Here is a 15,078-nt window from a genome sequence, read left to right on the forward strand (position 1 = left end):
AAATGTAAATCAAATTAAATTATTAAATTAAATTATTAAATTAAATTAATAAATTAATAAAAATCAAAATGCAAGTTTAATTTTATTAAATGATCAAATTAAATTAAACTGAATTAATACAAATGCAACTTAAAATAAATTTTATTAAATTATTAAATTAAATTGAACTATTCATTCACTAATTTTCTTTTCGGCTTAGTCCCTTTATTAATCCGGGGTCGCCACAGCGGAATGAACCGCCAACTTATTCAGCATATGTTTTACGCAGCGGCTGCCCTTCCAGCTGCAACCCATCTCTGGGAAACACCCATACACACTCAATCACACACATACACTACGGACAATTTTAGCTTACCCAATTCACCTGTACCACATGTCTTTGGACTGTGGGGGAAACAGGAGCACCCAGAGGAAACCCACGCGACTGCAGGGAGAACATGCAAACTCCACACAGAAACGCCAACTGACCCAGCCGAGGCTCGAACCAGCGACCTTCTTGCTATGAGGCGACAGCACTAATTACTGTGCCACTGCGTCGCCTTAAATTGAATTAATAAAAATCTAAATGTAAATTAAACTAAATGATTAAATTAATTAAAATCTAAATGTAAATAAATTAAATTAGATCATTATAAATTACATTTAATTTTAATTAATTTAATTTAATTTAATTTAACTTAACTTAACTTAACTTAACTTAACTTAATTTAATTTAATTTATTTTAATTTAATTTAATTTAATTTAATTTAATTTAATTTAATTTAATTTAATTTAATTTAATTTAATTTATAAATGGTTTAAAATTGCAAAACTTTACTGAATTTAAAATGACTTTAAAACATGCTGATATTTCAGTTACATTTATTTTTATCTGCAGCCCGAGCTTTGCAAACCGGAATCATTTCATCCCTAAAGATTACACACTTCACCTTTACCAAGCACACACTTGTATGGGTTTCCAATAACCAGTAGTTCCCACAGCAGTCCAGGCCGAGAGAGGCCACAGTGTCGAGCCGGTCGCTGCTTTTCGACACGCTGCTGAAATGCGATCGCTGTACATCAGCGTGATAAAGCTGATATGAAGCACTGTGGCCGCTGTGGTCTGAACTGTGAAACCCTTCTCTAGTTCTCCTCCACTGTTGGCTAGTTGCTCTTGGCCATGCTTCTGGTCTTCAGCTCGGCCAGTTTGCTGGTGACAAAGTTCCACTTGAAGGTGGGAGTTTCTTCGCTTTCTTCCCCCAGTGTGGCGTATTTGGAGAAGCTGTTTCCCGCACCGGTGTCTCCGGCTTCTCCCTCCTGGTTCTCTTCAGCTCTGGATCCGCTCTGGATCTCCTCCTCCTGGGCGTCTCCTCCAGACTCCGCTGCCTCAGCTTGTTTCATCGCTGCCGCCTGCTGCCATTTTGTGGCAAAGTTGTCCCAGAATCCAGTGTTGCGCTTGTTGGGCCGCGGAGGCTCCTCCGGCTTCACTGCCAGGGGACTGCAATTACATTTACAGTCAGTGTTGGGTAAACAAGAATATACTGCAATCTTAAGCCTCTTATAATCTTTAATATAATAATCTTTACTACTCATTACTAAAACTCCAAAGGTGAAATTGTTACGGTACAGTTGAAGTCAGACTTATTAGCCTCCATGAATTATTAGCCCCCCTGTTTATCTTTTCCCCCAATTTCTGTTTAACAGAGAGCAGATTTCTTCAACACATTTCTAAACATGATAGTTGTAATAACTCATCTCTAATAACTGATTTATTTTCTCTTTGTCATGATGACAGTAAATAATATTAGACTAGATGTTTTTCAAGACACTTCTATACAGCTTAAAGTGACATTTAAAGGCTTAACTAGGTTATTTAGGTTAACTAGGCAGGTTAGGGTACTTAGGCAAGTTATTGTATAATGATAGTTTGTTCTGTAGACTATCAAAAACAAATATAGCTTAAAGGGGCTAATAATATTGTCCTTAAAATGGATTTTAAAAAATTAAAAACTGCTTTTATTCTAGCCGAAATAAAACAAATAAGACTTTCTCCAGAAGAAAAAATATTATCAGACATACTGTGAAAATTTCCTTGCTCTGTTCAACATAATTTGGGAAATATTTAAAAGAGAAAAATAAATTCAAAGGGGGGGCTAATAATTCTGAATACTAACCACTAAACATTGCTTTTCTTACTTTGGGGTTTTTCTAGACAAGCAAAAAATATTGTCTTGTTTTGAGTCTTTCCTTAAAACAAGCAAAATAATCTACAGTGGTGTAAGCAAAATAAACTTATTGCGAGTTGAAAACATTATTTTCTAAACCTACTGGTAGATTATTTTGCTTGTTTTAATGTTTATATATATATATATATATATATATATATATATATATATATATATATATATATATATATTGTATATGTTTATTGATTTTCAACATTTACAAAGATCAAATAAACAAACAAAGCACATAGGATGGGAAAATAAAGCACATTCAAAGAAAAAAAGGTAGATATACAGTTGAAATCAGAATTTTTAGCCCCCCTTTGAATTTTTTTTCTTTTTAAAATATTTCCCATATGATGTTTAACAGAGCAAGGAAATTTTCACAGTATGTCTGATAATATTTTTCTCCTGGAGAAAGTCTTATTTGTTTTATTTCAGCTAAAATAGTTTTAAAAATCATTTTAAGGTCAAATTATGAGCCCCTTTAAGCTATATTTGTTTTCAATAGTCTACAGAACAAACCATTGATATACAATGACTTGCCTAATTACCCTAACCTGCCTAGTTAACCTAATTAACCTAGTTAAGCCTTTAAATGTCACTTTAAGCTGTATAGAAGTGTCTTGAAGAATATCTAGTCAAATATTATTTACTGTCATCATGGCAAAGATAAAATAAATCAGTTATTAGAGATGAGTTATTAAAACTATTATGGTAAGAAATGTGTTGAAGAAATCAATAATAAATAAAAATAAACAGGGGGGCTAATAATTTAGGGTGGCTAATAAGTCTGATTGTAACTGTATATATCTCTATACATACAAACATTAAAGATTACATAAATTATGTAAGTCCTCTAGAAATTATAGAAGAAATATTCAGCCCCATGTATGTTAAGAATGGTTCCCACCTTTTATGAAATATGCAAACTTTATTATGAGCAATACAAGTTAAATAATCTAAAGGAACATATTCAAGAACAACTTTGTGCCAAAGCCATATCGAAGGGGCTTTTTCTGTTATTCAGTTTAATAAAGTACATTTTCTTGCACAGATTGTGAGAGCCTATAGAGGGCCTGTTTGTGTTTATCCGCAATAGAATTACATTGTATTCCAAGCAACATACTCAAAGGGTCACAAACAATATCAATGGTCAAAGTTGAATTAATCTTTTGACTTACCGCAGCACAAAGCTTATTTTAAATTTAAAAAGTAAAATAAAGAAATAAAACTTACAGTCAGTGTTGGGTAAAACAATAGATTATAATCTTAATCCTCTTTTAATCTTTAAAAACACACATGCTGAACAACTTATAAAAACTTTAAATGTGAATTTATGTTATGTTACACTGCAAAAAATGCTTTTCTTATTTAAAAGTTTTTGTCTTGTTTCTAGTCCAAATGTCTAAAAAGTCTTATGTCAAGCATTTTCTATACAAGCAAAAAATATTGTCTTGTTTTCAGAAATAATGTTAAAATTAAGTGAGTTTTTCCTTAAAACAAGTAAAATAATCTGCCAACGGGCTAAGAAAAATAATCTTGTATCAAATCGAAAACAAGATTATTTTGATTGTTTTAAAAATAAATAAATAAAATTTACCGTCAGTGTTGGGTAAAAAACTGATCATCTTAAATGATAATCTTAAACCTCTTTTAATCTTTAAAAAAACCTACTAAATTTCTACAAAATTAATAACAAAAATTCCAAATGTGAAATTATGTTATGTTACTCTGGAAAAATGCAGTTTAATATGTAGTTTCTGTATTTTTTCAAGTCAAAATATCTAAAAATCTAAATCAAAAATCTAGACATGCAAAAAACATTGATTTAAAAAAAATAATGAGTCAAAATTAAGTGAGATTTTTCTTAAAACATGAAAAATAATCTACCAACGGGCTAAGAAAAATAATCTGGCAAATTAATTTTAATAAGCAACGTTACAGTTAATCTACTGTTCTTAACCCAAGAAATGTTCATTCATTTATTTTATTTTCGGCTTAGTCCATTTATTAATCTGGGGTCGCCACAGTGGAATGAACCGCCAACTTATCCAGCACATGTTTTACGCAGCGGATGCCCTTCCAGCCGCAACCCATCACTGGGAAACACCACACACATTCATTCACACACATACACTACAGACAATTTAGCTCACCCAGTTCACCTATATCGCATGTCTTTGGACTTGTAGGGGAAACCGGAGCTCCACGCAGAAATGCCAACTGACCCAGCTGAGGCTCAAACCAGCGACCTTCTTGCTGTGAGGTGAAATCGCTACCCAATGTGCCACCGTGCAGCCCCCAAGAAATGCTAACTGATCCAATTTTTTTCAAATCTAAGTCAAAATGACCAGTTTTTAGATTACACACACTTAAGTTGTGAGCTGGATTTATTTTCTTCTAGCTCTCAACAGTGTATAATAGAAATTTATTAGTAAATTTATCTGAGAACAATCAGCGACTACAAAAGAAGCTCATCTTTCCTGAAGGAACTTTTGGTCCTTCAAAAAACTCTTCCCCCTCCTTACTAGCACTTAATTCTCTGAGCACAAACTGTTCCTTTGTATAATTAACACTTGATTTTGTATCGTCTCTTCCTGTTGAATCGCTGAATGCCTTCTCAATGGGCTATACGCACAACAACCAATGATAAGCGTCCAGTAAAAGGTTTATGTGACTATTTTCAACTCATACTGTTTCTTTTATAGCATCAATGTTGTGTTTACAAAACAGTCCTTTAAATAGACTTAAAGACTCATTTAGTTGTTCAAGCGTAAAAGAGATGAAAGACTGTGTAAAGGCAAGAGCCGTCAGGATAAGCAGGCATATAAGCGTAGAAACTCCATTGAAAATACTAGGGTATAATAAACTTCCATATCATAAAGGCATGCCGATGACAAATGGAATTTAATACAGTGCTTCTCCTACAGTCTGAGACCCACTTTATATCAATCAGGCAGAGAAGATTGCTGATTTTATGTTTTCTGATTTAATTTTGTAATGCCATACAGTTCACTGAAAATTAAAAGTCCCTGTGCGTATAGCCCATTGTAAGATGATTTGGGCAAAAGCATCTGCTAAATGACTAAATGTAAATGTAACAGCCTCATATATCACTCACTGATCTGCGACCGGCTGATTGTCGGCCTCCAGAAGCTGATGTTCGTCCTCTTTGGTGAATAGAGACGAAACACTTTTCCAGCCCTTCGCTCCGGCTCCCTGCATCTGAAGAGGAACAAACACAATCACACACTCATTCACTGATAAAGCTGCTCTAGGAGATTAATAAAGGATTCATCCAAGAATTGCAGAGACATTTCAACATTTACTTTTCAACAAATGTATGCACTACTGTCTTTCCGTCTATCCAAGTTTTAGGAACAGCAAATAATAACTTGACTTCTAGTTGATCATTTGGTATCAGAAGTGGCTTATATGAAAGGCAAAGGCCTCTAGATTAGGCTTATTTGCCCAAAATAAAATATGATCATGCCTTGATTTTGAATGATTTCATTAGGACAGTAAGGTCTGACTTTGCTTAGACAAAAGTCTGGTCACTGAACAGAAATAATGTCCAGTCTAGAATATGTGGTCATGCTGCAGTGGAAACAGAATAAATATTGTGTCTGACTCCATCATGAGCTTGGAGGACTGCATCCATACATCTCTGCAATGACTCAAATCACTGATTAATAAAGTCATCTGGAATGGCAAAGAAAGCGTTCCTGCAGGACTCCCAGAGTTCATCAAGAGTCTTTGGATTCATCTTCAACGCCTCCTCCTTCATCTACCCCGACATGCTCAATAATGTTCATTTCTGGTGACTGGGCTGGCCAATCCTGGAGCACCTTGACCTTCTTTTCTTTCAGGAACTTTGATGTGGAGGCTGAAGTATGAGAAGGAGCGCTATCCTGCTGAAGAATTTGCCCTCTCCTGTGGTTTGTAATGTAATGGGCAGCACAAATGTCTTGATACCTCAGGCTGTTGATGTTGCCATCCACTCTGCAGATCTCTTGCACACCCCCATACTGAATGTAACCCAAACCATGATTTTTCCTTCACCAAACTTGACTGATTTCAATGAGAATCCTGGGTCCATGCGGGTTCCAGTAGGTCTTCTGCAGTATTTGTGATGATTGGGATGCAGTTCAACAGATGATTCATCAGAGAAATCCACCTTCTGACACTTTTACAAATGATCAACTAGAAGTCAAGTTATTATATGTTGCTCTTAAAACTGGGATCATCTACAAGACTTTTGCCAGGTAGTGCATTTTACAGTAAACTGAAGTGGGTTAAATGTGATAGGGAGCATTTGAGGCTAGTTGTTGTTTAACTTAATGTTTTAAACCAGTAGCAGTGTTGACGTTTTCCAGCATTTTGCACTTTACCTCAAGATGCTAACATCAAACCAGACGCCACATGGCATGCCTAAAACACAATTGTATGTATTTTCAATATGTTACCATTTTTATAAAGTAAATTGACTGAAATATCACAGCGTTCACATAATGAATCTACTAATCTACTAAACATTTTGTACAAAGTAATCCAATAATGACATGCCTCAATGCCTTCCAGAGTTTCCCGCCAGAGGAAGTGACAACATATGGAGCAAGTCACATGCTTTTTTCTATCAGCGCTTCACATATTGTTCTGCCTTTTTATAACCGATGTAACAGAGTTGACCAGAACTTAAAGACAGATACAAAATTATTCCTTTAGGACTGAAATTACACATAACACAGAAAATAGATATTCATCCAAATGTTTATTAGCCATATAGATCAACAAAGATGAAAATTAGATGTATTAATTCAACATAACTGAAGTTGAATGAACGATTCAGGAAGCAGAGACTGTCAAAGATAGCCATAGTGCAAGTCTGTAAGTTAAAGGTGCCATGAAGTGTTTTGAAATGTCCATTTTTATTTGATGTTTAAAGTAATCTCAACTGTTTTATACCTTCTAAATGCAAATTTTGGTGCACATTAGCTTATAGATTTCCTAAAAACTAGCAATACTGATACTAACATCAAAAAAACTTTATTTTAATTTTATGGGACCCTTATTATTTTAAGACAAAAATATCCATAAATACACATACGCTGTAAAAAAGTGTTGACTCAGCTTTCTCTACTTCAACTTGTAAGGCAACTTTCTGCAGAGGTTTTTACTTGACTCAACTTAACTCAAGTCAAGTGCAGTATTTGGGTTAAAATAGGGAAAACACGGTCTCAGACTAGATCAGAATTGGACATTACCTCCCAATCAGGGCTCGAATTTATATATATATATATATATAAATATATATTCTCATTATTTTTTAACACATCTATAGTTATCCAGTGGCACAGAGTAACACTATTGGTTAAATGCCGGCAAAGTAGAACACGGAAGCAGCTTGAAGCAGAAAGCACGAGTATGTCTGCGGTCTGGAGGTATTATAAAGTTGATGACAACAACATTGCCATAGCAATCTGTGAGATATGCAAACTTAGGATTGCAAGAGGTGGAAAGGAAAAGGCTACATTTAACACAGCAATACAGCGAGTTTACCCAGGCAACCCAACCGAAGACGAGTCAGCTCACGCAGCAGGAGAGTTTGAAGTGGAGAGAAAAAACGCCCTGTGACAACACGAACGCACAGGACATCACAGGCAAGATAGCACAAATGATTGCCATGAGTGACCTGCCATTCACCTGGATTTCTTATGGTTATGGAGCACGTAGAACCTTGAATTTGAATTGTTTTTATGTATAAAAAAAGTATCGGATCAGTTTTCGGTATCGGTAGATACTCAAAATCAAATGACTCGTACTCAGACTTGAGGGCAAAAAAAACCTGATCGGGACATCCCTAGTTAAAATTTGAGTCAGCTCAAAAAAGCTGTGCCTTATAAATTTAAGTTGAGTCAACTGTTTTTTACAGAGGACAAACATTCTTTTTAGAGATAACTCGATATTATTTATGTTAAAAAAAAGTACTTACTCTCTTGGCCAGTTGTGTCACAGCATTGGGTCCTTCATCAGACTGGATCTCTGTCATATCTTCAGCCACGTCACTAACCTTCATTAATAAAACAGAATATAGTGTTTAGAAAAAGAAAATAAACTGTAAAGTGAGTTTCGGAAGGAAGAAACTGAATAGCTTTTCATTCATTTTCCTTTGGCTTAGTCTCATTTATCAGGGGTCACCACAGCGGAATGAACTGCCAGCTATTTTCCGCATATGTTTTAGGGAGCGGATGCCCTTCCAGGAAACCCACGCCAACATGGTGAGAACATGCAAACTTCACACAGAAATGCCAACTGACCCAGCCGGGACTCAAACCAGCGACTTTCTTGCGGTGTGGCCACAGTGCTAACCACTGAGCCACCAGGATGCATAGATTGCTTTTATTCAAGTCAAAATGTTATCAAGACTGTTAAACAAATGCGTAAATACATTTTATAACAACCAAATTTATTGTTATGCCACACTTGAGCTAGAAGTTTTTTCAGAGGGAGAAATTATATATTTAAATATATATTGATATTTTCAACTACTGTATATTAAGTCCAAAAATATCACTTTATTCAGCTAAATGCATTGATGCATATTAACAAAACCCATTTTAAATTACAAAAATAAAGAATTACTCTTAAAAAAGTATTTTACCGCTTGTTCAAACTACTGTACTTACTTAAAATGAGTTGAAACAACACAATTCTTCAGTTTTTTGGGACAACTGAATTGTTTTATGTTCAATGCACTTACATTTGCTAAAACGATGATGTTAATTGAAGGATTTAAGTTGGGACAACATAAAGGAATTGTGTGGAACCCAGCATTTTTTACAGTGTATACTGAAAAAAATTATTCAAAGATGATTCCTTGGATTTACTCAATTTTTTTACGTTAAGTGGTTGTAAACAATTTATTTGGGCTGAATTTAAACAAACAAATTAAGTTGAACATTGTTAAATTTAATTTGTTTGTTTAAATTCAACACAAATAAATTGTTTGCAGCAGTTTTGCATGCAACACTTTTTTCAGTGTATCAATTATAAAATAACGATAAGATCTATATTGAATGGAATTATTGAAGAAAAAAGTCCTTAACATAACTGAAGTCTACAAAATCATGCAATGGTTTCTATTTTTTATTAAGTAAAAACTACGGTCACAGCTTTATATTCAATAAAATGATATGCATTTATTCAAGAAAAACATGATTTTATTTCACCAAATCCTCCTAAATGCATCGATTCATACGAAGACATAAACCATATTATGCGTTAAATGAGGTAGACATATAAATAAAAGATTTTAAATCACTTTAATACATTGATTTACACAAACAGACATATTTTTCTGCTTTAAAAAAGGTACAAAAAAGATGTTCAACGTGGCTCACAGACCAGTGTGTCATGGAAAACATATTACTTTGTCTCCCTCTTGTGGCTTTTAGAGAAACTGCACTAATTGAGAGTAAATACTCGATTTATATTTACAATATGAATACAATATTTATATTTATAGTAAATACTAATTTATAGTAAATACTAAAGTACTTGAATGAATCTTTTGGAGTAATTGTATAGTTGCCGTAATATAGACCAATTACAAAATACTGTAGTTTGCTTTAATTATAGGATTTATTACGCTAAAATACAACACAGTTTACTGTAGAAAAGATATATACTACAGTATTGGTTAATCTGTTCACTATAGTCATTGTAGCATTTATGAACAGAGAGCTGCAAAAATAAAATAAAATTATATATATATATATATATATATATATATATATATATATATATATATATATATATATATATATATATATATATATATATATATATATATATATATATATACAGTTAGGTCCATAAATATTTGGACACCAACACAATTCTAAAGTTTTGGGCTCTATAGCATACACCAACACAATATTGATTTGAGATGAAACGAACAAGATGTGCTTTAACTGCAGACTGTCAGCTATCATTTGAGGGTATTGACATCCAAATTAGGTGAAAACTGTAGGAATTATAACAGTTTGGTATCTCCCTCATGGGTTTGTTTTGTTTTTTCAGCCTAATGATGGCTTGCTTGACTGATAGTGACAGCTCGTTGGATCTCATCCTCAGAGTTGACAGTAACGGATTCCAAATGCAAATAGTAAATAATATTTATGGGCCTAACTGTGTGTGTGTTTGTGTGTGTGTGTGTGTGCGTGTGTGTTTATACATACATATATACATATATATATATATATACATATATACATATATATATATATACACATATATATATATATATATATATATATATACACATACACAATTATACTTCACTTTACTTTAGTATGGGTAAAAACACTGTAGTATTTACTACTGTGGTTTTCTACGTTTGTTTGTATTGTTTTTTAAAGAATATCTTATATTTTGTACTCTTTTCTTTAACTATATTCGTTGTATCTAAAGTCTTAACATTTTATATTTGGTCTTATTTTCTATAGCTATATCTAAACTTCTATTTCTATATCCAAGATTGTCTGTGTTTTTACTTCATTATACTCCATAACTTAGATGCTTATTAATATTTTTATTTCTTTAAGGACACAGGAAGTTGTTTAAGCATTTGACTACATATCGTACTGTATGTGACAAATTGGAATTTGAGCTATAAATTACTATAGTATTTTTTTCATGTATGACTGCATGGTGTTTTATCACAGTTACATGCATTTATGATGGATTTAAACTGAGTCATCACAGCCAGCAGTGAAAACCCTGAATGATGACTGTAAGCTGTTTGCATCAGTGTGTCTGTGTGTGTTGTAACAAGCTATGGAAACTCTGGAGGTTGAGTGTAAGTGAGAGGTCACACAGACAGGTGAGAACGTTGGAGATTCCGCCAACAAGCCCAACACACACACCCTCTCCTGCATGATCAATCCCTGACTGCCATCCTATTCCTATCACTGACTCCAGATCTGCCAGAAGATCCAGTTACAGGGCCTTCAAAAGTGGGTCAGGAATTTTTCACAGTATTTCCTAAAATATTTTTTCTTCTGGAGAAAGTCTTATTTGTTTTATTTCAGCTAGAATAAAAATAGTTTTTAATTTATTTAAGAATCATTTTCAGGTCAATATTATTAGCCCCCTTAGGCTTAACTAGGTTAATTAGGTTAAAGTTAGGGTAATTAGGCAAGTCATTGTATAACTGTGGTTTGTTCTGTAGACTATCCAAAACAAATATAGCTTGTCACTTTAAGCTGTATAGAAGTGTCTTGAATAATATCTAGTCTAATATTATTTACTGTCATCATGACAAAGAGAAAAAAAATTATTTAGCTATTAAACATGCATATTCATGCCATCACATGCTCAGAGGCCCAGTAAAAGCAATAATATATATGCATTATGAATATTATTGTCCAGGCTGTTTTATTATGCATAATAATATACCATTTTATTACATATATTGGTGTTTTAGGTGACAGTGGCTCAGTGGTTAGCACTGTTGCCTTACAGCAAGAAGGTCACTGGTTCGAGTTCCAGCTGGCACAGTTGGCGTTTTTGTGTGGAGTTTGCATGTTCTCCTAGTGTTGGCGTGGGTTTCCTCCGGGTGCTCCGGTTTCCCCCACAGTCCAAACACATTTGCTTTAGGTGAACTGAATAAACTAAGTTGGCCGTAGTGTATGAGTGTGAATGAGTGTGTATGAGTGTGTGTGGGTTCCAGCTGGAAGGGCATCCGCTGTGTAAAACATATGCTGGATCAGTTGGTGGTTCATTCTGCTGTGGCGACCTCTGATTAATAAAGGGACTAAGCAAAGGGAAAAGAGAAAGAATGGGTGTTTTAATCTGCCACTTTCCGGATCAGTGTTGGTCACCTAAAAACTGGGCCAATATTAAAATCAGCTATTTCGCTCTTCTACTTTTCTTCCTCACTTAATGAATGAATAATAAATAGTTTATTTATTCATTCATATTTTTTTCGGCTTAGTCCCTTTATTAATCTGGGGTCGGCACAGCGGAATGAACCGCCAACTATTCCAGCATATGTTTTACACAGCGGATGCCCTTCCAGCTGCAACTCATCACTGGGAATCTTTCTAACTCAAATGATCAAAATTCTCAATGCAAACATAAGAAATATTTCATATAAAGAGTAAAATAAAGACTTGAATTGCATTTACCTTGTACTTATTCATTATTAAATTTTAATGACTTATCTCATCTGAACAGACATTGATTAACATAATGACTTTGGTAATTACACAGTATTTAACTAATATGAACTGTATTTTACAGTTATGCGGTATGTTACCGTATTTTTTAAAGTTGCATTGTGGAAATTACTGTATATTTTACAGTAAAGATATACAATAGTGTAAATAAATATAGAGCAAGATAAATGGTGCTGTAAATGCAGTATTATTTTGCTTATAAATGATTTACAGTAAGATTCTACAGGGAATTGTTAACAGTGTATATTATTATTATTCATTCATTTTCCTTCAGCTTAGTCCCTTTATTTATCAGGGGTCACCACAGCGGAATGAACCGCCAACTTATCCAGCATATATTTTACACAGCGGATGCCCTTCCAGCTGCCACCCAGTACCGGGAAACATCCACACATACTCAGACACACACTCATACACTACGGCCAATTTAGTTAATGCAATTCACCTATAGCGCATGTCTTTGGACTGTGGCGGAAACCGGAGCACCCGGAGGAAAACCATGCCAACATGGGGAGAACATGCAAACTCCACTCAGAAATGCCAGCTGACCCAGCCGAAATTCAAACCAGCAACCTTCTTGCTGTGAGGCGACAGTGCTTACCACTGAGCTACATATTTCAAGCCAAATGTCTTTCACTGTAATGCATAAAAACAAAAACAGAGAATAATAGCTATACATTTTATTTTCAGTATTTTATATATTTGGTTATATAGACGAGACGAAATAATTAGTATATAAAATGAAAACACACACAAAAAAATGCTATTAAATAATAATATATTATAAATAATACAAAAATAATTTTAGTAATTATAAAGGAGCCTCAAGTTTCATAATGATTTAATTAATTTAATGTATATTTTTAAAATAAACAATCTAAATCATGAAACTTGTGGAGCACAATCGCCTCACAGTAAGAAGGTCGCCGGTTCGAGCCTGGGCTGGGTCAGTCAGCATTTCTGTGTGGAGTTTGCATGTTCTCCCCGTGTTGGCGTGGATTTCGGGTGCTCCGGTTTCCCCCACAGTCCAAACACATGCGCTATAGGTGAATTGGATGAACTAAATTGTCCGTAGTGTATGAGTGTGTATGGATGTTTAATAAAGAGACTAAGCCGAAAAGAAAATGAATGAAGTAAAGGAGCCTCAAGTTTCATAATGATTTAATTAATTGAAGGTATATTTTTAAATTAAATCATTATGAAACTTGTGGCTCCTTTATTGCCTATTATTATATATTGCCTATAGTATAGTAATAATAATCGTATTTAATCTTATTTTAAATGTCCATAAAGTCAATTTTTTATTAATGTCCTTCATTTTATTGATTTAAACCAGCATCTTAACCAGGGATGGGCAAACTCGATCCTGGAGGGCCGGTGTCGCTGCATAGTTTTGCTCCAACTCTAATCAAACACACCTGCTTGTAGCTTTCTAGTGATCTTGAAGACACTAATTAGGGTGTTCAGGTGTGTTTGATTAGTGTTGGAGCAAAACTCTGCAGGGACACCGGCCCTCCAGGATCGAGTTTGCCCATGCCAGATCTTAACACAACAACAGTCTGATTCAATAAGTAACATGAACTAATGACTATGCAAATAGTTCAATAAATTTAGCATGCTTTCTCAAGTGTAGAAATCTTCCCTTGTTCATTTTTAATGACTGATAAATGCCACACATTAAATTGATGCGCTTGTTAATGTTAGCACTGTGCATTGAAAATGAATGGAAAATGTCAATGCGGTACACATATGTATTAAAAGTAGGCCTCAATATATTTTTACACAGATTTCTGACCATTTATTTACCTCTTCCACAGTCTCTTCCTCCATTTCCGGATTGAGGGTCTTCATGACTTTACTCTTATAGACTTTCCACAGGGGATTCATGACGGATGCCTTTAAAAGATCCTCAGGTATGTGCAAAAATTCATAAAATAATCCAAGGTTTCTTTACGCCAACATCAACACACTCCCGGCCTTACTTTATAATGTCAATCTTTACCAAAATTCCTGCTCCATCAGTAAAAGTTGGTCAGTTTTCAATAGCAAATGAGCAAAAGCTTCTCCTCATTGTCTTTATGCGACACTTAGTATGAAAAGAAAAAACTCGGGCTGCTCATCCAGTGCTTGAATTGAGTGTGAAGAAGATGAAGAGGCAGCAGTGAACACACACACACACACACACACACACATGCAGCATCGGTTACCTGGAAACAGGTGTGAGTTTCCTACTGAATATTTCAAGCTGTTCTGCTAATAGTTGATCTTCATTGTTGGCTGCTTGAAGAAGAGCAGGCCGTGTAACATTAACCCTGCACAATCCACATATACAGACGCCATGTTTCACTGGCCAATAAGGTCAGATCTAAAGATATTCATTCATTTTCCTTCGGCTTTATTTATCAGGGTTCGCCACAGCGGAATGAACCGCCAGTTTATCCAGCATATGTTTTACATACACGCTCACATTCACACACACACTGCGTCCAATTCAGTTTTATCCAATTCCCCTATAGCGCATGTGTTTGGACTGTGGGGGAAAACCAGAGCACCCGGAGGAAACGCATGCTAACACGGGGAGAACATGCAAACTCCACACAGAAATGCCAACTGGCCCAGCCGGGACTCG

General features: G+C 34.7%; 1 protein-coding gene across 1 annotated transcript; it reads right to left on the bottom strand.

Annotated features, from left to right (window-relative positions):
• Positions 1-822: 822 nt before the first annotated feature.
• Positions 823-14,569, bottom strand: LOC130243575 (uncharacterized protein C1orf232). Its single transcript, XM_056475794.1, has 4 exons — positions 14,256-14,569; positions 8,201-8,278; positions 5,330-5,433; positions 823-1,478 (listed from the first exon to the last, which is right to left on the bottom strand). Exons 1-4 carry the CDS (start codon positions 14,334-14,336, stop codon positions 1,145-1,147), a joined length of 597 nt encoding a protein of 198 aa, XP_056331769.1. The 5' UTR covers positions 14,337-14,569; the 3' UTR covers positions 823-1,144.
• Between the last annotated feature and the right edge of the window lie 509 nt (positions 14,570-15,078).

Source organism: Danio aesculapii, chromosome 16 (genome assembly GCF_903798145.1).
Source record: "Danio aesculapii chromosome 16, fDanAes4.1, whole genome shotgun sequence".
Lineage (NCBI taxonomy): Eukaryota > Metazoa > Chordata > Actinopteri > Cypriniformes > Danionidae > Danio > Danio aesculapii.